Consider the following 25,284-nt stretch of genomic DNA (forward strand, 5'->3'; position numbering starts at 1 on the left):
TTCTAGGTAAAAAATTGTTGAAAGCTATGTTGTTCAGGTTGGGATACACTCTGATTAATTTATTAATCGGATTTTCATTCAAGCGCCTTGTAAAGGACATTCTTCGTTTTTTGGTCAGGTGCAAGAACAAATAATGCGGATGGTTTGCCAACACGTGAGCTTGCCACGTTCAATTGACCATGAGAAAAACACACATTTTCTAGATTGAGGCCACAAATAGTCAAAGATTGGCCCTGTGACTTGTTGATCGTCATGGCGAAGGCAAGACGAAGCGAGAATTCAAATAAATTCAAAGGGCATATCTTTTGAGATCATCGGAATCCTAGGAATAAGAACTTCCTCATCTTTAAATTTTCCTTTGAGTATCGACGCGTGAATCACATTGCTCATCAGTTTTCTTATCACCAAACGCGTTCCATTGCACAGTTTTGGTTGGTTTAAATTTCTAAGCATGCAAATCTTGGAGAATTGCTCTTTTCATAGCTGTGTTCATTTCTTGACGCCGGTCAAGTTGTTCTTCCATATTGCCCATGAAGTATATTTGCAAGAATTTTTGCTGTGCATCTTCAATAGGTTGCAATGATCCAATGCGATGGCAAATCTGGCCTTGAATCTTTAAATTCAAAGCCATAGTTATAGTTAGATTTACAAACACTTTTTACATAAATCTAACAAACTACATTATTCCAAAAATTTTTTTTTTTTTTTTATTTTGACAGTCATAGAAAATAACATTTTTAACGTAAATTACCTTAAATGTCGGATTATATCCGTTACCAATAATTTCCGCCCCAAATGAAGTCATTTGAAAACAGGCATTGTATTTTTGAGTGCTCGTTAGAAAATGTCGTGATTCTAGTGTTTCGCCGTAAAGCAGGGAACGCAATGCTCTGGTGGCGAGACCACTAATGGCAATGTCACTTTACCACTAAGGCAGCACAAACCGGGCGTTTCACCAGCAAACTTCAATGCGCCACAATGCTGGCAAACAACGTCCATTGGACCAATGCAAACTAAACGATTCAAGCTGTAATCAATGGTGCAATCATATCGAAACGCTGCTCGATTCAAATCAATCCTTGAACCATTTCTTATTGCCATTTCACGGGCTGCCTCTCTTTGAGAAGCACGAATTAAGGCCCTTCTTTGCTGGGTACTAACGCGGAGCCTTTCTCGGGCGATTTCTCGCTCTTCGTCAGATAATTGACTCGCGCTATTCCGTTGCCTAATTGCATTATGGGTCCGCCGGGAAAGATTAGATCTTCTAGGACGCGGCATTTTTATTAATAGTAATACTGCCCTCGCACAAAACCATATAAATCAATCGAGAAATATAAATATAAATAATTTACACAAATTTATGTTTGAGACAAACAAATACCTGAACTTTCGAGATATTTAGCTTTTGTAAAAGTCCAAAAATATAAAAAGCCAAAAATACACTTTTTAATAATTAACTTTTTTTTTAAATTTCGAATTTTTAATTTTTTATTTATTTTTGATTAGTCAGGTTTTAATCTTTTGATTTTTTTTTTTAATTTTTTCAGATTTTTGATTTGAAATATTTAGAATGTTTAAAAGTCCAAAAATATAAAAAGCCAAAAATACACTTTTTAATAATTAACTGTTTTTTTTTTTTTTTGAATTTCGAATTTTAAATTTTTTATTTATTTTTTGAACAGTCAGGTTTTAATCTTTTGATTTTTTTTTTGAATTTTTGCAGATTTTTGATTTGAAATATTTTTCTTTTTGATTAGGAAAAAATTTTTTTTTGTTGAATAGTCTTTTTTTTTTTTGTTGAATAGTCTGGCCTGCTCGAGGCTGTGCCGTAGACTGACTGACTACATTTGTTTATTTACTTCTACACTATTGTCAAAACTGTCACTGTTACCAAGCCTACTGGGTATAAAAAAAATTTGAATATTTGGGGAAAAAACCGCGTTTTTCAAGTATTCGGCAAATTTTTTCAGTATTTTTAAGACCCTATACTAAACTCGTTGCGGAGACAAATCCAACAAATCAAAAACCATGAAAATTGGTCCAGCAGATCTCGAGTTATAAGTGCTTGGACACTTTTACACAACTTTTTTTTATATATATAGATAATATATTAAATATTTGAATCTATCATAAATTTTATTTGAATCTACAGTGATTATCATAAGTAAAAAGACCGGTTTGTAGTTTAAGTTAGTTTAAGCAGTTTCACCCCCTCACCCACATATTTGTGAAAGGCTTATTTCAAATACTAGAGACTTGTGCTTTGACAAATACATGCATATCTATGTATATTCATAATCTAAAAGTTTCATAAAGATAGTCCACCCACGAAAAAATTTATTAAACAATCAATTTCCCATAACAAGCCACTACAGCCCATGCGTGCGTGAGTATGTCTGTGTCTGTGTGTGCATGTGCGAATAAATATTAAAATATCAGTTGCTCGAAGGGTTCAGCGGATTTCGTAGTCTAGTAGTCTCAACTAGAGCTTTCTTACTTGTTAATATGTATGTTTCCGGAATAATAAAGCCATGAAACAGGGTTGACAAAAACATAAATATATCAAATGTGTTAAATTTATAAATTAGGAAAACTAAATAAGTCAGTTTCCATAATTAATTTGTAAAAGTTAATATATATCCTTTGCCTTTCATTTTAGAAGAGGGATTCTTGGTTGGAATAAACTTTTTGAATTTGTAAGTAAGGAGTGGCTAAAAGACATAAAAAGAAATCAACTACCAAACATATTGAGTGGAATCGGGCCTACAAATGCTGTTTTGCAATTATGTAAGTAGTATCAGTTTAAAATAATGTATATATTAATTATTTTTACACTATTGTCGACTAGGAGATCTACAGGACTCTGCGAAGAGCTAATTTTTTTAAGATTCTTTTTTGCACACATATTGTTATGCATCAATATGCACGCGCCTAGCTAAATGCGCAGTTAGCATTGTCAGTACAATGCATTTTAAAGAGTTTGTATGCAAAACAAGTAAGGCGGTATCAGTCGAGACTGCTCGACTAGGAGATACCCTGAGCCCGCTAAACTCATTCTGCACTTCTTTTATGCAGACATGAATACACATGCATCCGCACGCACATATAATCACGCGCTCGGCTGACTGCGTAGCTAGAAGCGACCACACTTCCGTGTGGGCATATCATGAGATTTTATTAGTTGAATAATTTCTCTTGTAGTAAGCACTTTCAATGCGTGATCATATGGCTAGAATGTGTGTACACTCCAAAGCACAAGTTTCTAGTACTTAGCGGTATCCAAGATCTGTAATTTACAAAATTTTTGTATTCATCAAATGTGTATAAACCAGGGACCGTTATTATTTTACGGAAAATTCAATAAAAGGATAAACTTTTATTAGCAATTTTTTGTAAAAAAATTATTTTCAATCATTATATTAATGTTATAATCCTTACGGTGCCTGATATAAACACTAAATCTGAAGTCTCTAGGTCTAAAAGTAATCAAACTAGGCTGGAAAAAGACAAAATCAATTTTTCGATTACTCTCTTTAAAAAAGTTATCGGATGAGTTATCGAAAAAATATGAAAACCTGCGTATGGTATACCCAAGTGTGTAAGCTAAATTTCAAATCTCTAGCTCTAATAATTTCTGAGATATAGGCGTTAATACGGACGGACGGACATGCGGACAGGGCTATATAGACTCAGCTCGTCATTCTGATCAAGAATATATACTTTATTTCCCATTTTGAATGGGTTCAGGTGTTTTTTTAGTATCTTCCCGCTATATTGACTAAGCTCGTCAACCTGATCAAGAATATATATACTTTACTTCCCATTTTCAATGGGTTCACGTGTTTTTAGTATCTTCCCACTTAAAACAGTTTTTGATACCCTGAACCCATTTTCAATGGGAAATCAGGGTATAATGGTTTTGTTGAAATGTATGTAACAGGCAGAAGGAGGCGTGGCAGACCCCACAAAGTATATATATTTTTGATTAGGACGACGAGCTGAGTCGATTTGACCCTGTTCGTCTCATATGTATGATCGTGTCGATTTCAGAAGAGATAAGAGCTAGAGACTTGAAATTTTTTTTTAATGTTCGTATATACAGCGCGGATATCGAGTTTATCGCCAAAAATCGATAATAATAATTTTTTTATCGATAAAAATCCTTATCGAAACTCAGTTTCAGATTGAGGCCAAATAGTCCAGGCACATCCAAGGAGTTCAAAAATTCAGTTGGATAATTAGTTTGTTACACAGTCGATAGATTTAATTGAATACAGAGTACCAACGATTTTATTTTGAATTATAAAATTAAGGTCATCCACATCTTTATTTTTAGCCGCCAAAATTGCTCGGAAATACTTTGTTGATAAGCTCATCTTTTGATGAGACGAAATTGCAAAAATTTTTAGAAATGAAATCAAGCCACTCGACTCGTCAACAGGAATACGGTCATTACCGATATTCAGCAATTGCTTCGAGAAATCATCAGCAGATAGATCGTTCAACAATGCAACATATTTACAGACAGTTGAAGTTTGGTTACACCGTTTATTTCGTCGACAGCAGTAGATCTTGGAATTACTGAAAATCGCCAGATAAAATCATTGAACCACCAAAACATCTCGAGTCATTGCGCAGATCTTTTAATGTTCGGTCTAGTGCTTCCAATGAACGTTGCCATTGTGCATTCGTCCCATATGATAATTTTTGATGCTACTAAAACTTTGGCCATGGCGGAGTGTTTTGAAATGTTACATGTCGGTTGTTCAGTAGCTTGAAGATTTAATGGCAATTTTAACGCGGAGCCTTTCTCGGGCGATTTCTCGCTCTTCGTCAGATAATTGACTCGCGCTATTCCGTTGCCTAATTGCATTATGGGTCCGCCGGAAAAGATGAGATCTTCTAGGACGCGGCATTTTTATCAATAGTAACACTGAATATGCCCTCGCATAAAACCACATAAAACAATCGAGAAATATAAATATAAATAATTTACACAAATTTATGTTTGAGATAAACAAATACCTGAACTTTCGAGATATTCAGCTTCTGTACGTACGCTTATTATTTTTATCAAATGGGCTTTTTTATACCCTGAACCCATTTTCAATGGGAAATCAGGGTATAATGGTTTTGTTAAAAGTATGTAACAGGCAGAAGGAGGCGTGGCAGACCCCACAAAGTATATATATTCTTGATCAGGGCGACGAGCTGAGTTGATTTGGCCCTGTCCGTCTGTCTGTCCGTCCGTCCGTCCGTCCGTCCGTCCGTATGTATGAACGCGTCGATTTCAGAAGATATAAAAGCTAGAGACTTCAAATTTTTTTTTAAATGTCCGTAATTACAGCGCGCATATCAAGTTTATCATTAAAAATCGATAACTCATCCCGATCTTTTTTTCTCGATAAAAACCCTTATCGAAAACCAGTTATAAAATTATATCTTCTACACCTTTATTGCTAGAGTCTCCAAATTTTTAATGTATGCTTATATGCAATTAATACAATTTCGGTTTTTGTTAAAATTTACCCGCCACCCTTAAATTCACCCCCTCACCCTCACTTTTGTAAAAAGCGTATTTCAAATACTAGAGACTTGTGCTTTGGCATTTACATGCATATCCATGTTATAATCATAATCTGAAAGTTTCATGGAGATCGTACGTCCACAAAAAAATTATTAAACAATTAAGTTCTCATAGTAAGCGCTCACTGCCGTCCATGCGTGGGTGCTTGTGTGTGTATGTGTTTGTGTATGTGTGTGTATGTGTGTGTATATATGCCTGTGTGTGCGTGCCTGTGTGTGTGTGTGTGTGTGTGTGCGTGTTTCTTGTGTAAGCTGAAAGACGCGAAAAATTATTGAAATAGCTATTACTCCAAGGGTTCAGGGGATCTCGTAGTCGAGTAGTCTCGACTAGAGCTTTTTTACTTGTTTATGAATAGTCAGGTTCGCCTGAGGCTTTCCCGTAGACTGACTGACTACATTTGTTTAATTACTTCTATACTATTGTACATATAATATGAGAGCAGGACCGAAAACTGTCAGTGTTATCAAGCCTACTGAGTATCAATAAAAATTTGAAACTTTAGGGAAAAAACCGCGTTTTTCAAGTATTTGTCAAATTTTTTCAGTATTTTTATCTACTATCCTACTCGTGGCGGAGACAAATCCAACAAATCAATAACCATGAAAATTGGTCCAGCAGATCTCGAGTTATAAGTGTTGGAGCACTTTTACACACTTTCTGCTATATATATAGATATAACATATTTTCCTTTTAGATTCCTCTTCCTAAAATAAAATCCTTGCTTTTAGCTTACCTAAGGGAAATCACTCATTCACGAAAGTGAATTAGTATATTGGTTTTGCGCAAACCGTAAAAGCTTATATCTCCTAAAGTATAATAGTTAGAAGCTTCAAATTACTGGTAAGCTCCTGTATCGATACCCCAACATTAATTTTTACGCCTCTTTAAAGGCGTGGTATATCGGAAAATGCCCTGTAATTTTCAAAATTTTTGAGCATAAGCGTTCAAATTTTTCTGTTAGGGCACCGTTAGGTCGTTCTAAGAACTGGCCAAAAATGAGGTGTCTACGCCCAGTAGGGGCGTGGCAAATCGGGAAAAACTACTGTATAAAAGTAAAACTAACAAATTGCGGATGGGATGTCGGTAACGCCCGACTAGACTAGGCGTTAGGGATACAAAACTATCGATGGTGAGGCCATCAACCTTTTCATATCCGATAGTGAAAACCATCGATATTATCGATAGTACTATCGACAATTTAAAATAATTACAATTTACTCAATTTTTTCTTAAAGTCTGCATATATAGAACGATACTAAAAAATGTTTCTGACTTCATTTACAGCTATTATTTATAACTGTTGTATATTTATATAAAACGAAAACAAAAACCAATATTTGAAGCAAGTTAAAAATAGATTCATTCATAATTTTCACAGCAGTAATAGGTAAATATGTAATGGAATGTAATATAAGATAAAAAAGAAATGAAAACAATATTCAAACTTAAAAGTATTTAAACAACTTAAACCGAAAATCTTCAACAAATATAATATTAATATTATAATTGAATTGATAATAAGTACTTCTGAGGGAAAAATCCAAAATGAAATAACTAAAATTAAAATTTTTACAATTTACTTACGCGTTCGAGCTTTGAATTAGACTTGGATAGCTCATGAGTGAGTGAGTTCACTGAACTGAGCCACTGAACTTGTTTTTTCAATATTACTCATTTTGGCACACTAGCTGGTATGGCTCATTTTGCGTTCTTCGGAATTGGCGTTCGTTTTCGGTTTTTATAAAATATTTTGTTGGGAAGGTGCGAACTTGAATGAATTTCACTTAATACTTTCCTTTTTCTTAGTCGAATAATTTTATAAGTTTAAATTTGTTTTTTCTTAAATAGCCCTCAAATACATATACATATACATATACAATACATATATAGGTGTAAATATGTATATATAAGTCCGCACGCATAGCATCAAGCACTCCAGCCTTATACACGCGCTCATTTGTATGTGTGTATGTATGCACACATAAATGCGTACTCTAGCATTTTCTAAGAATCTCGTTGCGATTGATTTGTCTTTGCATTGTTTTTTAATTTACAGCCGCTACACTGGCTTTTCTTTGCTATATGGCGTCATAACAATAATGTGATTTCGTTTGTAAAGTTACTTTATTCTCAGGCCGGGGTCAGAGTCTCAGTCTGCCCAGGGCTAAAACTTAGAAGGAATTTATAAGTTATTACGGGACATACAGAGTTAGAGAAATGGGAGAGGGGGGCGCTGTTATAGGTTAGGCAACCACGCGGCCTGAACTCGCCGACCGCGCCCACGCGTCTGCACGCGGGAGGGCGGCAGCAATCGAGTGGCGCGATCAAACGCACTCGAGATCGCTGGGGTTGGGGTTGCGATGCGTGCTGTGGGGAGTTAGTGGGGCAGTAAATGAGTACACGACCATATTCATGTATGCTTACTTTATACCTCGCGTCGAAAATACTCCAGATCACCCGAACACATCTGCTCGCTTCGGGCGCTCAAAATTCATTAAAATCTGCACGCAGCTTTTAATTATCTTCTGCTGCTGTGCAGATTTCATCACGGCATCAGCAATGCAACTTTCACCACCGCGAGCTTGCTGCATTGCTGATCGTGCGCTCGCCCACTAATTTGAATTATGCTTATATTCTAAAATTAGTTTCTATCACACTTACGACTACTTATTAATTAATTAGCAATACTTTACAAACTAACACTTATCCTACTTATTACCTAACTTACTTTCATGACTTCAACTTATCTGCTATAAAATATAGCTCAGTTTATTCACTACAAAATTTAACTCTAAATATAATTCAACAATTTCACGTATTTGCTACAAAATATATCCACTGGCTTGAAGTTATTCGCTACGAAATGCAACTCAAAATATAACTTGACAACTTCAGCTTATTCACTCCCAATCTTATCGTCTACAAAGTCCTCTCCCCTACAAAATGGACAAATGAGCCACCTACACATTTTAACACTAACCACTAACTCTAGTTAGTGGTTTTAATTACTGTTTCTCGAAACGACGCGGTGCTATAGGCATAAGCGCCGGCGATCTTTATTTTAGTTATTTTCACAATTATGCTTTTTGGCTTGGGTGCGAGTTCAAATCCCGCGGAAAACTCTTTTTTTTTTTTAATTGCAAATTTTTGTTATTTTAGCTTCTTTAATAATTTTTAAATTTCATAAAAATGTTTCTTTCCGTATTATTATGCTTATTTATATGTACAAATACATAATTAGATAATTAGAATACACAAATATCGCAATTCGGGCACTATAAATGCCGATTGCCACGTCCCTAGTTACCGTAGACTCCTCATTTTTGGCCAGTTCTTAGAACGAGCAACCGGTTACCTAAATGCAAAGTTTGAATTCATACGCTCAAAAATATGTGAAAATTACAGGGTATCTTTCGATATGCTACGCCCTTAAAGAGGCGTTAAAATTATTTTTGGGGCATCGATAGAGGAGCCTACCAGTAATTCAACTATCCAAATTTGAAGCTTCTAGCTCTTAAACTGTAGGAGATATAAACTTTTGCGGACATAAATCTACCATAGCTCGTTGGACTTGGGTGGTCAACCCGCGTATATATACCAAATTTTATGTCTCTAGGATCAATAGTGCCTAAAATATAGCAGAATTGGAAAAATCACTATATCTTCAGGTCCGATTTGCCACGCCCCTAGTAGGCGTAGATATAAAATTATTTCGCCCATTTTTATAGATTTAAAACATCAAGTCACGTGCAAAATTCCAGCGTTTGAGACTTATTACTTTAGGAGATACAGTTTTATCCGATTTGTCACGCCCCCAATGGGCGTAGATATATCCGCCATAGCTCGTGATCTTGGGTGGTCGACGCGGACCTACATTCCAGCTTTCTAGCTCTTCAACTAATTTGATTTCTGGCATATCAGAAAATGCATTTTAACACTTTATTAATCGGAGATATACACGAGTGTGTTCCAAATTTCAAGTCTATAGCATCAATAGCGCCGAAATAGATTGCGTTCATATGGACAGACGGACGGACGGAAATAGCTTTATGTTCAATGAAGTAATATATTTTATATAATTTAGTAACAATATGTCTAAACTCTCTCTCGTCGGAATATAAATTCTGTGGGTGCTTTTCGGGAAGCTAAAAGAGGTATGTGGATTATTTTTATACCCTGAACCCATTGAAAATGGGAAATCTGGGTATAATGGTTTTGTGAAAAAGTATGTAACGGGCAGAAGGAGTCATCGCAGACCTCATAAAGTATATATATTCTTGATCAGCACGACGTGCTGAGTTGATTTAACTCTGTCCGTCTGTCCGTTCGTATGAGTGCGTCGATCTCAGAAGTTATAAGAGCTAGAGAGCTGAAATTTGGCATTCATACTCGTGTGTACCATACGCAGTACGAGTTTGCTTTATTATTTCGATAACTCATCCGATAACTTTTTATCGAGAATAATCGAAAAATTAATTTTGTTTTTTCAGCCTTATTTGAACAGTTTTAGACCTGGAGTCTTCAAATTTGCGTTGTATATAAAGTTAATGGATACACAGATTTTGTAATTTACAGATTTTGGATCCCACGCCCCCTTCTCCCCCAATTTGTAAAAAACGAATTTCAAGTACTAGAGACTTGTGCTTTGGAATGTACACACATATTCACCATATGATTACACTCTGAAAGTTTCATTTAAGATCGTATGTCTACAAAAGAAGTTATTCAACAAATAAACTCTCATAATATTGTCCACACTGCAGCGCAGCCCAAGCGCAGTCGCTGCTTACTGCGCAGTTAGCAGAGCGGAATAATTAGAAAGTCAGCTTAGAGGGTTCAGGGTATCTCCTAGTCGAGCAGTCTCGACTAGAGCCTTCTTTCTTGTTTTTATACCCTGAACCCATTTTCAATGGGAAATCAGGGTATAATGGTTTTGTTGAAATGTATGTAACAGGCAGAAGGAGGCGAGGCAGACCCCACAAAGTATATATATTCTTGATCAGGGCGACGAGCTGAGTTGATTTGGCCCTGTCCGTCTGTCTGTCTGTCCGTCTGTCCGTCTGTCCGTATGTTTGAACGCGTCGATTTCCGAAGATATAAGAGCTAGAGACTTTTTTTTTTTAAATGACCGTATATACAGCGCGGACGTCGAGTTTGCTTTTAAAATTCGATAAATCATCCCGTTATGTTTTTATCGAGTAAAAACATTCAAGTTCAAATCAGATGCCACTATAGCTAATTGTGAATGATTTTTCTTTTCTTAAATTTCTCAAATATTCAATATAATATGTAGATCATATGCTGAGTTTCATTAAATTCCGTTCAGCCAAAAATTAATAAAAAATAATAAAATATTTGGCCAATTAACAAACGCACGTGCAGCAGCTACAACAGCATCGTATGCGTGTGCACACATACATTCAAACTTCTTCTAGAAACATTTGTTGAATCACATCAGCTGTTAGTTTCGTTTAGTTTTGGCAGATGGCGCAGCAGCAGTGAATCTATTTGAGTTTTGCCAGCGCCACCAGCAGGAGTGGGGTGGCCTAGTGTATTAGATGCATGACGTTCGATCGAAAAGTCGCGGTTCGAATCCCCATCGATCCAACTGATGTTAATTTTTTTTTTATTGTTTCAAAATATTTTTATATTTTCATAAATGAGTTTTCTATTTAATTTATATTTTTAAATACACCGAAATTGAAATTTTAACCATACTTAATGTGCGTTTTTAATAGTTTGGTTATTCTAGCAGATTCTTAGAATCACATCAGCAGTTAGTTTCGTTCAGTTTTGGTAGATGGCGCTGCAGCAGTGAATCTATTTGAGTTTTGCCAGCGCCACTAGCAGGAGTGAGGTGGCCTAGTGTGTTAGCTGCATGACGCTCGATCGAGAAGTTGTGGTTCGAGTCGCGATCGGTGCAACTGATGTTAACTTTTTAATTGTTTCAAAATATTTTTATATTTTATGAAATGAGTTTGGTATTTTATTTATATTTTTAAATACATCGTATCGGTTCAGGGTAGTATCTAGTCGAGCACAGTGATCTCCTGGCTAATGTTTCGTATGGCTTTCAGGCCATACTCTATTACGAGCAACGCAATTATCGCTCAGTATTACAAACATTTCTTGACATTGCATGTGTTTAGACTTAATATAATTCTTAGCTTAACAAATTTTTAGATTTAGAAGTATTTTTTTATATTTAGAAGTATGTTGCGCGCTCTATGTAGCGCTGCCGGCCCTATGGTCCTTGGTCAGGCTGTTGGAACGCCGCTGGCGGTACTCGCACAGGCTGTTGTTTTATTTTCTTAATATTTTCTTAATTTGTAGAGGATGAGCTTTTATATTGTTGCTGAATTGACTCGATATTGTAGTTTATTGCCTGTTTCCCAACTTATTTTTGTGTTGGTGGTAAACAGCAGTTTGAGGAGCTAGGCTTTTTTATTTTTAAGCCTTCTTTCAACTCCACTGCGCCTAGTCTTAGGCATTGCTCAGAGCCTCTACTCACTCAGTATTTAGCCACAGTTTTTCCTGATGCTATTGCCTGCTGCTGCTTCGCTTCCGGTGGACGTTGTTGTTCCCGTTGTGGTTAGTTTTGCCTTATTTCCAATTTCTCCAATTTCCAATGTTGATCAGGTTAGTCCTTAAAAGGACTGGTCACGGTCGCCATGTTGCTGAAGAATTGCCGCAGTTTTAACATAAAAGAATTTATACGATGGCACGTCAGTGCCTCTTTTGACTTTACTCACGAATGTTCTTTATTCATTATATTCTTATGGTTAGAGCCGCAGTTACGCCAGCAGCGGAGCGGCTTCGTACATATACATATATGTTAGCTTAGTGGTCTGGCGAGAGTCGCAGACGGAGAGGGGGTAATGTGTCCACTTGTTTACGAAACAGTCGCGCATGTAAAGTATAGCCGACTCAGTGGAGTTAGTACTCGCGCTCTGTTAAGGCACATGCACTTGCGAGTGATCATGTTACCTCTTATGTTGTGACTGCGAGTTATTTATGAATATGGCAGTTCAATTGTAACAATGTATTTGTGACATTCTTTGTATATGTATATATGTATGTTACTGAGTACAGTGAACATTTGATAAAGTGGACATAAAGTGGACATTTACTACAGTAAAATTTTCAAACCCTTGATAATTTATCCTAGAAGTTCTGTTGAATATGTCTGTTTTTTGTTTGTTAACAGTGTACTGAGGTGTTGTATAGGTCTTAGGTTTAAATCGATTTGAAAAAGCTTTGCAAATTTTTAAATTTTACCGATATCCGTAATGTTAAGATGTCCACGTGTATTATTTCGCATGGATGTGCTGATACCGGTGTAGGTTATCATATTTTTGCATTTTATAAGCTTGACAGGATGAGCTCCATAATTTGATTTGATAGCTTATTTTGATAAAATAAAATTTTTCCAAAATCTGTAACTTTACTTCTTTTGGACAGCGGTGCGCTTTATTGTAGATAAACGAATATAGCGACTCAGTTGTGACTTCGAGTGTTCTTCAGAGAATGTTCTCTATGTTTCATTAAAAGTCTTAGCCTAAATACATAAAGTTTACATAAAGAGTTCTGTCGCTAAAAGCAGCGGCAGAACGGGAGTATATTTTATATATGTATATATATATATATATATATATATATATACATAAAGAGTTCTGTCGCTAAAAGCAGCGGCAGAACGGGAGTATATTTTATATATGTATATATATGTAAACTTTATATATGTCGTGTCAGTGCGATATTACACTGTTGAAATTGCAATTAGATATCTTGATATCGTGTTAATCGATTGATATAATGTTGTGGTGCAATTAAAGGATGCACTGTCACTAGGAGAGAGACAACAATAGCTGTTGCTGAACGTAGTCCCGGGTGTCGCTGGGTGAGAGCGAAACTGCTAGTCATGTCGTTCGCAGCAGGGTCGCTGTGCTTTCGATGAACAAGAATATGCGACCATGATTAGAAGTTTCGAGAGTAGAAGAGAAGACACACTTGGTCGAGGACGATTGAACGAGTAAGTGCATTTAAAAAAGTTTAGCGACACGCCGGGAATTCGTTATTACACGCAGCTAAAATGGAAAACCAGAATGAGAAACGCATCGCCCCGACATCAGAAGTGGGATCGGCACCACCTCCTACGTTCTCGGAGGAGCAGTGGCGTACGATTTTGGGCCTACAAAACCAAATTTGTCAAGACTATCAATACGTAAAGTTAGCAGCAGAAACGTGACGTCATTCTCCGAAAATTTAACGCTGACGTGGCAGACGTTGACGCTGAAAATTTATGTGCGACTGTAGCTGAAATATGTGTGGTAGATGAATCGAATATAAGTATACTGAGCCGAGGTGAGAGCTTTCCAATTATCTTTGATTCTTGTGTATTATTCCTTGGTTAAAGATAGCTTTGCAAAAAAGGCTATATGAAACAAGTGACAGTACTCGGGTCGAGACTGCTCGACTGTGAGATGCCCTTGGCTCCTTGGGCTGTTGTTCTGGTTATTTTCCGCATTTTTGTGTACGCATACGGTGGCGCATGCACGCGTCTGCTGGCTGCGCTGTGGGCGGCGGCTGCGCTTGGGCTGCGCTGCGTTGAGGCCGTGTTAGATATTTATGTAATTAACATGAGAATTTGACATAACAGGAGTATGATAACAACATGGAAGTGAAATGTTGATGATGTAGCAATGTATTGGTGCACTGTTGCGTCAGTCAGTCAGACACAATGTTGCGGTGCTTCTTTGCAATGTAGTAAAACTTCATAGTGACGAGACTGTGTCGCTACATAGAATATGCAAGATGCAAAGCAAAAGACAAAAGAGGAATAACGGTTAGACAATGGGTTATCCGTCAGGTGCGACGATGAGTTATCCGTCTAAGAGAGACGATGTGGTATCCGTCAGATGTGACGGTGAGTTATCCGTCTAAGAGAGACGATGTGGTATCCGTCAGTGTGACGATGAGTTATCCGTCTAAGAGAGACGATGTGGTAGCCGTCAGGTGCGACGATGAGTTATCCGTCTAAGAGAGACGATGTGGTAGCCGTCAGGTGTGACGATGAGTTAACCGTCTAAGAGAGACGATGTGGTATCCGTCCGTCTTGGCAGGACGAAGTTTGCAGAATCGAGAATAACAGAAGAGTAATGTTAATGATAATATTGAAAGATACCGAAATCTAAGAAAATGCGAATGTAAAATCGAACTGTAATAACTATTAATAGTAAAGAATAAAAATAAATAAATAGAAATTAAATTAAAAATATCTTTAACTAAAATAAAACAAATAAATAATGATAATAATAAAAATAATAAATAAATAAATAAATAAATAAAATAAAATAATAAATAAAATAAATAATAAGGAAATAAATAAACAAAACAAAATGAATAAAATAAAACAAATAAATAAATAAAAATAATAAATGAATAAATTAAATAAAAGTAGCTATGAATAAATAAAATAGAATAAATAATAAAGCATAGAAGGTAATGTAGAATGATGCCCTATATAACACAGGGACGTGTAAGGGTCAGAATGAGAAACGCATCGCCCCGACATATATATATATATATATATATATATATATATATATATATATATATATATATATATATGTATAATATTTTTATACCCTGAACCCATTGAAAATGGGAAATCAGGGTATAATGGTTTTGTGAAAAAGTATGTAACGGGCAGAAGGAGGCGTGGCAGACCCCACAAAGTATATATATTCTTGATCAGTGCGACGAGCTGAGTCGATATAGCCCTGTCCGTCTGTCCGTCCGTCCGTATGAGTGCGTCGATCTCAGAAGTTATAAGAGCTAGAGAGCTGAAATTTGGCATGCATACTCGTGTGTACCATACGTAGTACGTGTTTGCTTTATTTTTCCGATAAATCGCCCGATAACTTTTTTATCGAGAATAATCGAAAAATTAATTTTGTTTTTTGAGCCTAATTAGAACATTTTTAGATCTGGAGTCTTCAAATTTGTGTTGTATATAAAGTTAATCGATACAAAGATTTTGTAATTTACAGATTTTGGATACCACGCCCTCTTCTCCCCTAATTCGTAAAAAACGAGCAGTCTCGACTAGAAACTTCTTACTTAAAATGGATATTTTATTGGGAAGGTGCGATCTTAAATGAATAACACTTAATACTTTTCTTTTTATACCCTGAACCCATTTTCAATGGGAAATCAGGGTATAATGGTTTTGTTGAAATGTATGTAACAGGGAGAAGGAGGCGTGGCAGACCCCACAAAGTATATATATTCTTGATCAGGGTGACGAGCTGAGTTGATTTGGCCCTGTCCGTCTGTCTGTCCGTCTGTCCGTCTGTCCGTATGTATGAACGCGTCGATTTCAGAAGATATAAGCGCTAGAGACTTTCATTTTTTTAAAATGTCCGTAATTACAGCGCGCATATCAAGTTTATCATTAAAAATCGATAACTCATCCCGATCTTTTTTATCGATAAAAAACCTTATCGAAAACCAGTTATAAAATTATATCTTCTACACCTTTATTGCTAGAGTCTCCAAATTTTTAATGTATGCTTACATGCAATTTATACAATTTCGGTTTTTGTTAAAATTAACTCCCCACCTCTAAATTCACCCCTTCACCCTCACTTTTGTAAGAAGCGTATTTCAAATATTAGAGACTTGTGCTTTGGCAATTACATGCATATTCATCTTATAATCATAATCTGAAAGTTTCCATAAAAAAGTTATTAAACAATTAAGTTCTCATAGTAAGCGCATACTGCAGCCCATGCGTGTTTATGCGTGGGTGCTTGTGTATGTATGTGTTTGTGTATGTGTGTGTATGTGATTGTACATGTTTTTTTTTTTTTTTTTTTTTTTTTTTATATTCATTTATTGACAAAATTATAACAAATTGCAAGTTGCGTGGTGGCTAGGATAGCGCGCGGTGCTTGCGGGACGGCCGTAAAGCATTGCTTCGCAAGCACTATGCGCTACCTTAGCCTGGGACAGCTCGTCTTCTCGATCGCTCGACTCTGCGGAGCTCCATCATCACCTTGGCCGCGAAGGTGCTTGTTAGTTCCCAAGCTTCCTCCGATTCCAGCATGGCGTTGACTAAGTTGTCCGCTCTGATGGAGCGGCCCACTGCCTCTTCCAGACGACGCCTCTCCTCCAGGAACCGTCCACATTCGAAAAGAATGTGGTTGGCGTCTTCCACATGCCCTCGCTCGCACCAGGGGCACTCGTCAGATTCCTCGTGGCCAAAGCGCTTCAAATAGCTCCGAAAGCATCCATGACCCGAGAGGATCTGCGTAAGGTAGAAGTTAACCTCGCCATGTTTGCGGTTAACCCATGGTTCAAGCTCCGGGATGAGCTTGTGCGTCCACCGCCCTTTAGCTGAGCTATTCCACCTTCTTTGCCATCGTGCGATGCTGTTCGCCCTGACAGCGTTGAGTCGCGTAGGCCCGTGCGAATTCCGCTCCACGGCTTCGGCGACCAAATACTCCAGTGGCACCATACCGGCTATGACGAGCGCCGCATCATCGGTAGATCGCGCAAATGCCTCGGCTGTAGCTCGGCGTTGCCATCGCTCTTGCCCATATTGGCGCAGCATAGAGGATGACAGACCTAATGACGCTCATTAGGAGGAGACGTCGTTGCTGTTTGGGTCCCCGCGTGTTAAGCATGATTCTCGAGAGAGCTCTACAAGAATCATCTGCCTTTTTATGCACATATTCTAAGTGCTCGCGGAAAGTTAATCTTGTGTCTATCATGACACCAAGATATTTTATCGCCCTCTTTGACGCAATGGTGACGCTGCCGATCTTTATATTGGCAGTTTCCACTCTTTTGCGACTGCTGACTAGTACAACTTCGGTCTTGTGTGCCGCAAGCTCGAGCCCAGCTCCTGTCAACCAGCTTCGTATGCGATTGATACTTTCGCTGCACATATCCTCTGTATCTTTGAGCTCCTTTCCTATGGATACGACAGCTACATCATCAGCAAAGCCAATGGTGTGCGCGCCTGCTGGTAGTTCCAAGCGCAGTACGCCGTCGTACATGATGTTCCATAGGAAAGGCCCCAGCACTGAGCCTTGGGGTACTCCAGCTGACACTGTATGAGTTTGGGGACCCTCACTCGTGTTGTATACCAGTGTTCTTCCTCTGAAGTAGCTCTTTATTATCTCTCTTAGATATTTAGGGATATTATATTGTGACAGCGCATTCAGTATCATATCCCAACTAGCTGTGTTGAAGGCATTCCTTACATCCAGGGTCGCGATGATACAGTATTCCTTCGTCCCGTGCCTCCATCTGGTGCCTTGAATAGCGGAAGTGGCCAGACCAACAAATTTGTTAAGCGCGTCCGTTGTTGACCGGGCCTTCCGGAATCCAAATTGGTTTGGTGACAGGCCTCCGGCGCTTGCAATCGCAGTCTCCAGCCTAGAGCAGATCAGTTTCTCAAACACCTTTCCCATGGTGTCTAAGAGACAGATCGGTCTGTACGAAGATGGCTCATCTGGTGGTTTGCCAGCCTTGGGTAGCAATACCAGATTCTGGGCTTTCCATTTTGCCGGGAACGTCTCTTGGATCAGGCATTCGTTAAATATTCATTTGGTAATGCGTGCATTTCGTTGCAGCAGTGGCAGCACACTGATTTTGTCGTGCCTTATTTTCACTGCTTGAGCCTCAGAAGACCGAGCCGACAAAATACGAAGTTGTCCGGTCTCTTCAGCGCATTTTTTCCGTGCTGAAAAAGTTTGCTCTACATGACCAGTGGCGGAAATGCCCATTATTTTGTCCATTACTAATGCATTACTTGTCGCCTGTGTGCATGAAAAGATCGATTACAAGCTGCCTTACTTTTTTAAGGAATGGCCGCTTGTTCTCCCGGGTGCATGAAATTATTGAATTTTGTAATGCAGAAAGTAATGAGGTGACGAAGTTTCCTTCGGCTCTGCATTACCCATGCGTATGCTTTTTAAATATTGTAATGTAGAAATTCCGCAGCCTGAAGAAAACGCCTTATACATTTTCAAAATCGCTTATGGGTTAGTAATGTGCGTACATTACAACACAATATACCTGCAAACCATTTTCCCACTATATAAAATGGCTTACTTCTTAATGCAATGTAATTGCAGAAATAATTGATTACTAATTGAAAGATAGAAACGGTTGAGTAATGTAGTATTTTTGTTTTAATTTTAAAAAATTATTATTTATTATTTATTAATACCTATAAAGAAATGTATAGTCTATGTCTTATTACTATTTTATTATATTTATCTACATCTAAATCTTAAGCTATGTCTTATTATCTAGTTTGTCCTTATTATCGAACTTCTGCTTTGCCAGTCGACCTTTCCGGACGCGAAAGCAGTTTCTTATTGTACTTATATAGGTATTCTTAGCGGACCCTTCGGTTTTTATAGCATCTGTAAATTAAACATTATTAATTTTTTTGTCATTAAAAATACATGTAAGATACATACATGAATGGCATAAAAAGCACATTCAACTGTACAAAGTCATCATTGAATTGAGTGAAAACTTGTACAAAACGAAATGAGAATGAGTGAGCGACTGAAGTCGTGTTTCTCTCGGCAGCACAAAAATATATCCGAAAAGAAACGAAAAGAGTGAGTGAAGAGCAGAAGCTATTAAATGTTGTATATTGAATACATTCGAATATTGTCAGCTGTTTTCTGCTGTGTGTATCTGTTAAAAGAAAGAGGAAAAAATAAAGAAATATGTGTGCAATGTATTTTTTGTTGTGGAATTTTTAACTTATATATTTATTACAAATAATTAATTAATAATATTAGAATTTAAAAACATAATTTTATTAATGCTATCAGGGTTGGAAGCTATTGGCCAAATAAATATTAAATCTGCAAATAACAACACAGGAAACATATATAGACGGTCACAACTACACATTTTGTTAGTAAAACTAAAACACAAGCTTTAAACAAAACAAAACACAAAAAAACAACACGCTGGTATTTGCCGAAAAATACATACATTTTTTCCTGCAGGTTCCGCTTCCATTTTTTCTCACGTCTGCTCACAATTTCTCAAAGCACAAAATGAATACACAAAATATTCTTCGAACTACTTAAGTAGTTCGAGTGTTTTCGAAGTTTTCATTTCACTTTGCTCTTCTTTCGTTATACTCAGTCATTCGGCATGAGACACAACATGTTCGTCTTGCGAAACAGTAGTATACACATTCGTCTCATTCTGTCCTTTTCACTCACTCATATTCTACTCAGTTCGAATTTACTCAATGTGGCTTTGTTATGAATGTAATCATGCAGACGTCTAATACATACCAGATACTTCCCTTTAAATTTACGTCCGCACGACTCACCACATAAATTGTATTAAACAAGTTAATGAACATGTAAATGATTGTATTCTTGTGTTGGGTGATTTTAATATTCCGAACACTTCTTGGTCTTCAACTTGTAATGCAAATTACTTTATTCCGATAATTGATCACAATCTTTTTGATGAATTGTTTAACCTGTCTATGTTTCAGATGAACTCTATTTCAAACCATTTTAATCGCACTCTTGATCTTGTGTGATTCGCTCATTAATGTCGCGAGATCAACTCCTTTCTCCTTACCTGAGGATATATATCACCACACTTTAGAGGTTTTATTAACTATCGATAATCCTCCCTCTACTACTCCAATGCCTTCTAAACTTAGTCGCTGTTATCGTAAATGCAATTTCGTTTTGCTTAACGAACTAATTAATTCAACAGACTAGTCTATTTTATATGAGTCGGTTGATATTAATTTAGCAGCATCGTTTTTTTATTCTACCTTAAACTCTATTCTGGATGTTTGTGTCCCACTCCGCCGTATTTCGCCAGTTTCAAATAAGCCACTTTGGTTCACCAAAACTCTTTCGAACTTGAGAAACATTAAAACTAAATGTTTTAAAAATTACAAAAAGTCTGGTTCAAGTATTGACTGGTCCAAATATTCCATTGCCAAGTCAAACTTCAATCTTTTAAATTCTAGCTGTTATGAGAATTATCTTACACGTTGCCAACGTCAGTTTACTCGAGATCCCAAACAATTTTTCTCATTTGTAAACTCGAATCGTAAATCCTCTGGTTTGCCGTCCTCATTTGTCCTTGGAGGTGAAAAACCATGCAATGATCAGGATTCCTCTGATCTATTTGCTGATTTTTTTCAATCCACTTATTCTTCTGCTGATCTCTACAGCAACTCATATCCTTATTCTCTTCCTGAATATGGATCTATAAATACTCCCAAAGTTACTGCATCCTCTCTGGCTGCAGCCATTAGGACATTGAAATCATCTTTCTCTCCTGTTGCTGATAATATTCCTAGTTGTGTGATTAAAGAGTGCAGTGTTTCTCTTCAGTCACAATTACTAAAATTGTTTAACTTGTCCTTGGATACTTCTGTGTTCCCTTCAATTTGGAAAGAATCTTTCATCATTCCCTTATATAAAAAAGGTGGAAGATCTGATATTTCCAATTATAGAGGCATCGGGAAATTATCTGCTATTCCGAAGTTATTTGAGAAAGTCATAACATCGGCCTTGCAGCATTTTTGCAAATCGATTATTCAACCATCTCAACATGGTTTTGTTCAAAATCGATCTACGTCCTCTAATTTACTTGAGTTCACTTCGCTTGTTAATGACAGCTTTTCCAAAAAAATGCAAACCGATGTTATTTATACGGACTTCAGTAAAGCATTTGACTCAGTACATCATCACATACTAATTATTAAGCTTGAACGCTTAGGATTTTCACCCAGTCTTGTCTCTTGGATTTCATCCTATTTAACGGGTAGAACCCAAAGAGTCTTGCTGAGAACAGCTATGTCTAAACTTATCTTTGTTTCGTCTGGTGTACCTCAGGGTAGCCATTTGGGCCCATTGCTCTTTTCCCTTTTTATAAATGACCTTCCTAGTTGTATCTCGTATTCCACTATATTTATGTATGCTGATGATGTAAAACTTTGCCTTCCATACTCCAGGGCAAATGGACATCTTCACCTTCAAGATGACCTAAATGCATTTCAACATTGGTGTGTGGCAAACCAGCTTGACCTAAATTGCTCAAAGTGTATGAAAATGACCTTCAGTCGTTCCGTTCCTCTAATTGATTATAAAATTAGCAATATTTCCTTACGACGCATCTATACAGTCAAAGATCTTGGTGTGTTCTTTGACTGTAAACTTAACTTTAATCTTCATATTTCTACCATCATTAATGAAGCCAAAAGTGTGCTTGGTTTTATTAAACGTTGGTCTAAGAAATTTAAAGATCCTTTTATTACCAAGCGCTTATTTACTTCGCTTGTGCGTTCTATCCTAGAGTATTGCTCTGTCCTATGGTCTCCGCAACATAAACTGTATCAGGATCGTATCGAATCGGTCCAAAAACAGTTTCTTCTCTTTGCCTTAAGAGACCTTAGATGGGACAGTAATTTACGATTACCGTCTTATCATAGTAGGCTCCAGCTAATTGATCTTCCATCGCTAACCAATCGCAGAACATTTTTAGGAATTGTTTTTCTGCATAAATTGATTAGTGGTGATATTGATTCGTCCTCTTTGTTGGGTCGTCTAAATTTTTTGGGTACGTCCCGAGCAATTAGACACTATCGTCCGCTTCATTTATCTGTGTGCACTAGGGATTATTCTTTGCACAGTGCGTTTCATGTTCTTTGTGTTAATTTTAATAAATATTATCACGTTTTTTCCTTAGAGCTCTCTCCTCCTAAAATAAAAAGTGTACTATCAGCTTATCTTAGGGAAATCACTCACAATGCCCAGGCATAAGCATTGGCATACGTTTTTGCTGCTAATGTTGTGTTAGTGATTTCTCAATTCTATTCTTATACTCTATTTTTGGCTCTTCCCTTACTCTTTTTTTTTTATTATTTTTTATTCTTTTTATTAACTTTTCTTGCAACTTCTTTTATTACCGTCCTTTTTCTTTTTCTATACTTTATCTCTTCTTATTTTATTCTTTTTTTCTTTTTTATACCCTGAACCCATTTTCAATGGGAAATCAGGGTATAATGGTTTTGTTGAAATGTATGTAACAGGGAGAAGGAGGCGTGGCAGACCCCACAAAGTATATATATTCTTGATCAGGGTGACGAGCTGAGTTGATTTGGCCCTGTCCGTCTGTCTGTCCGTCTGTCCGTCTGTCCGTATGTATGAACGCGTCGATTTCAGAAGATATAAGAGCTAGAGATTTGAAATTTTTCTGGGTCCCTGTATACCAAATCTGTAACTACTCACGATATTTTGTTATCGCTTAATAATCTTATCGAAAACTAGTTATTTAATTATATCTCCCACACCTTTTTAGCTATAGTCTCCAAACTTTAAATATAGACTTAAATGTATTTTATATAATTGCGATTTTTGTTGTAATTTAACCCCCACGCATAAATCCACCCCTTACCTACATATTTTTAAAAGGCGTATTTTAAATATAGAGACTTGTGCTTTGGCGCATACCCGCTTTTAAATGCTATGATCACGATCTACGATCTATTTCATTGAGATAGTCCATCGACAAGAAAAGTAATTAAACAATTCAGTTCTCATAGTAAGCCTATGTGTGTGTTTTTTATGTAAGTAGAAATAATTATTGAAATATCAATATTTAGAAGAGTTCAGAGGATTTCGTAGTCGACCAGCCTCGACTAGAGCTTTCTTTATTGTTATACCCTAAACCCATTTTCAATGGGAAATCAGGGTATAGTGTTTTTATACCCTGAACCCATTTTCAATGGGAAATCAGGGTAGAATGGTTTTGTTGAAATGTATGTAACATGGAGAAGGAGGCGTGGCAGACCCCACAAAGTATATATATTCTTGATCAGGGCGACGAGCTGAGTTGATTTGGCCCTGTCCGTCTGTCTGTCCGTCTGTCCGTATGTATGAACGCGTCGATTTCAGAAGATATAAGAGCTAGAGACTTCAGCGCGCATATCAAGTTTATCATTAAAAATCGATAACTCATCCCGATCTTTTTTATCGATAAAAAACCTTATCGAAAACCAGTTATAAAATTATATCTTCTAAACCTTTATTGCTAGAGTGTCCAAATTTTTAATGTATGCTTATATGCAATTTATACAAATTCGGTTAAATTCACCCACTCACCCTGACTTTTGTAAAAAGCGTACTAGAGACTTGTGCTTTGGCAATTACATGCATATTCATGTTATAATCATAATCTGAAAGTTTCATGAAGATCGTACGTCCACAAAAAAGTTATTAAGCAATTAAGTTCTCATAGTAAGCGCTCACTGCCGCCCATGCGTGTTTATGCTTGTGTGTGTATATGTATGTAAATGTTTGTGTATGTGTGTGTATATGTATGTAAATGTTTGTGTATGTGTGTGTATGTGTTTGTGTATGTGTGTGTGTATGTGTGTGTGTGTATGTGTGTGTGTATGTGTTTGTGTATGTGTGTGTGTATGTGTGTGTGTGTATGTGTGTGTGTGTATGTGTTTGTGTATGTGTGTGTGTATGTGTGTGTGTGTATGTGTGTGTGTGTATGCGTTTGTGTGTTTTTTTTTTTTTTTTTTTTTTTTTTTTTTTTTTTTTTTATATTCATTTATTGACAAAATTATACAAATTGCAAGATGCGTGGTGGCTAGGATAGCGCGCGGTGCTTGCGGGACGGCCGTAAAGCATTGCTTCGCAAGCTCTATGCGCTACCTTAGCCTGGGACAGCTCGTCTTCTCGATCGCTCGACTCTGCGGAGCTCCATCATCACCGTGGCCGCGAAGGTGCTTGTTAGTTCCCAAGCTTCCTCCGATTCCAGCATGGCGTTGACTAAGTTGTCCGCTCTGATGGAGCGGCCCACTGCCTCTTCCAGACGACGCCTCTCCTCCAGAAACCGTCCACATTCGAAAAGAATGTGGTTGGCGTCTTCCACATGCCCTCGCTCGCACCAGGGGCACTCGTCAGATTCCTCGTGGCCAAAGCGCTTCAAATAGCTCCGAAAGCATCCATGACCCGAGAGGATCTGCGTAAGGTAGAAGTTAACCTCGCCATGTTTGCGGTTAACCCATGGTTCAAGCTCCGGGATGAGCTTGTGCGTCCACCGCCCTTTAGCTGAGCTATTCCACCTTCTTTGCCATCGTGCGATGCTGTTAGCCCTGACAGCGTTGAGTCGCGTAGGCCCGTGCGAATTCCGCTCCACGGCTTCGGCGACCAAATACTCCAGTGGCACCATACCGGCTATGACGAGCGCCGCGTCATCGGAGATAGTCCTGAAAGCGCAGCTGACTCTGATTGCGCTCAGCCTGTAGATCGCGCAAATGCCTCGGCTGTAGCTCGGCGTTGCCATCGCTCTTGCCCATATTGGCGCAGCATAGAGGATGACAGACCTAATGACGCTCATTAGGAGGAGACGTCGTTGCTGTTTAGGTCCCCGCGTGTTAAGCATGATTCTCGAGAGAGCTCTACAAGAATCAGCTGCCTTTTTATGCACATATTCTAAGTGCTCGCGGAAAGTTAATCTTGTGTCTATCATGACACCAAGATATTTTATCGCCCTCTTTGACGCAATGGTGACGCTGCCGATCTTTATATTGGCAGTTTCCACTCTTTTGCGACTGCTGACTAGTACAACTTCGGTCTTGTGTGCCGCAAGCTCGAGCCCAG

At 37.6% G+C, this 25,284-nt stretch overlaps 1 protein-coding gene and 1 long non-coding RNA gene across 10 annotated transcripts in view; one reads left to right on the plus strand and one right to left on the minus strand.

The window, feature by feature from the left end:
- Atg2 (Autophagy-related 2) overlaps positions 1–25,284 on the plus strand; it is a 274,490-nt gene that overhangs the window by 146,827 nt on the left and 102,379 nt on the right. For 8 of the 9 annotated variants that reach the window (XM_089461789.1, XM_089461793.1, XM_089461790.1 and 5 more), the window contains one exon: positions 2,660–2,787. The exons of the other annotated variant lie outside the window; for it this stretch is intronic. In XM_089461789.1, the coding sequence (XP_089317915.1) occupies positions 2,660–2,787 (128 nt within the window). The remainder of the gene's footprint in view (positions 1–2,659; positions 2,788–25,284) is intronic. 9 annotated transcript variants of the gene reach the window in all.
- On the minus strand, positions 30–2,099 carry LOC149270962 (uncharacterized). The gene is made up of 2 exons (XR_016270976.1): positions 1,382–2,099; positions 30–1,295 (listed from the first exon to the last, which is right to left on the minus strand). It is a non-coding gene; the product is annotated as an uncharacterized LOC149270962 (long non-coding RNA).

Source organism: Drosophila arizonae, chromosome 2 (genome assembly GCF_054131065.1).
Source record: "Drosophila arizonae isolate 15081-1271.41 chromosome 2, UAZ_ARI_1.0, whole genome shotgun sequence".
NCBI classification, from domain to species: Eukaryota; Metazoa; Arthropoda; class Insecta; order Diptera; family Drosophilidae; genus Drosophila; species Drosophila arizonae.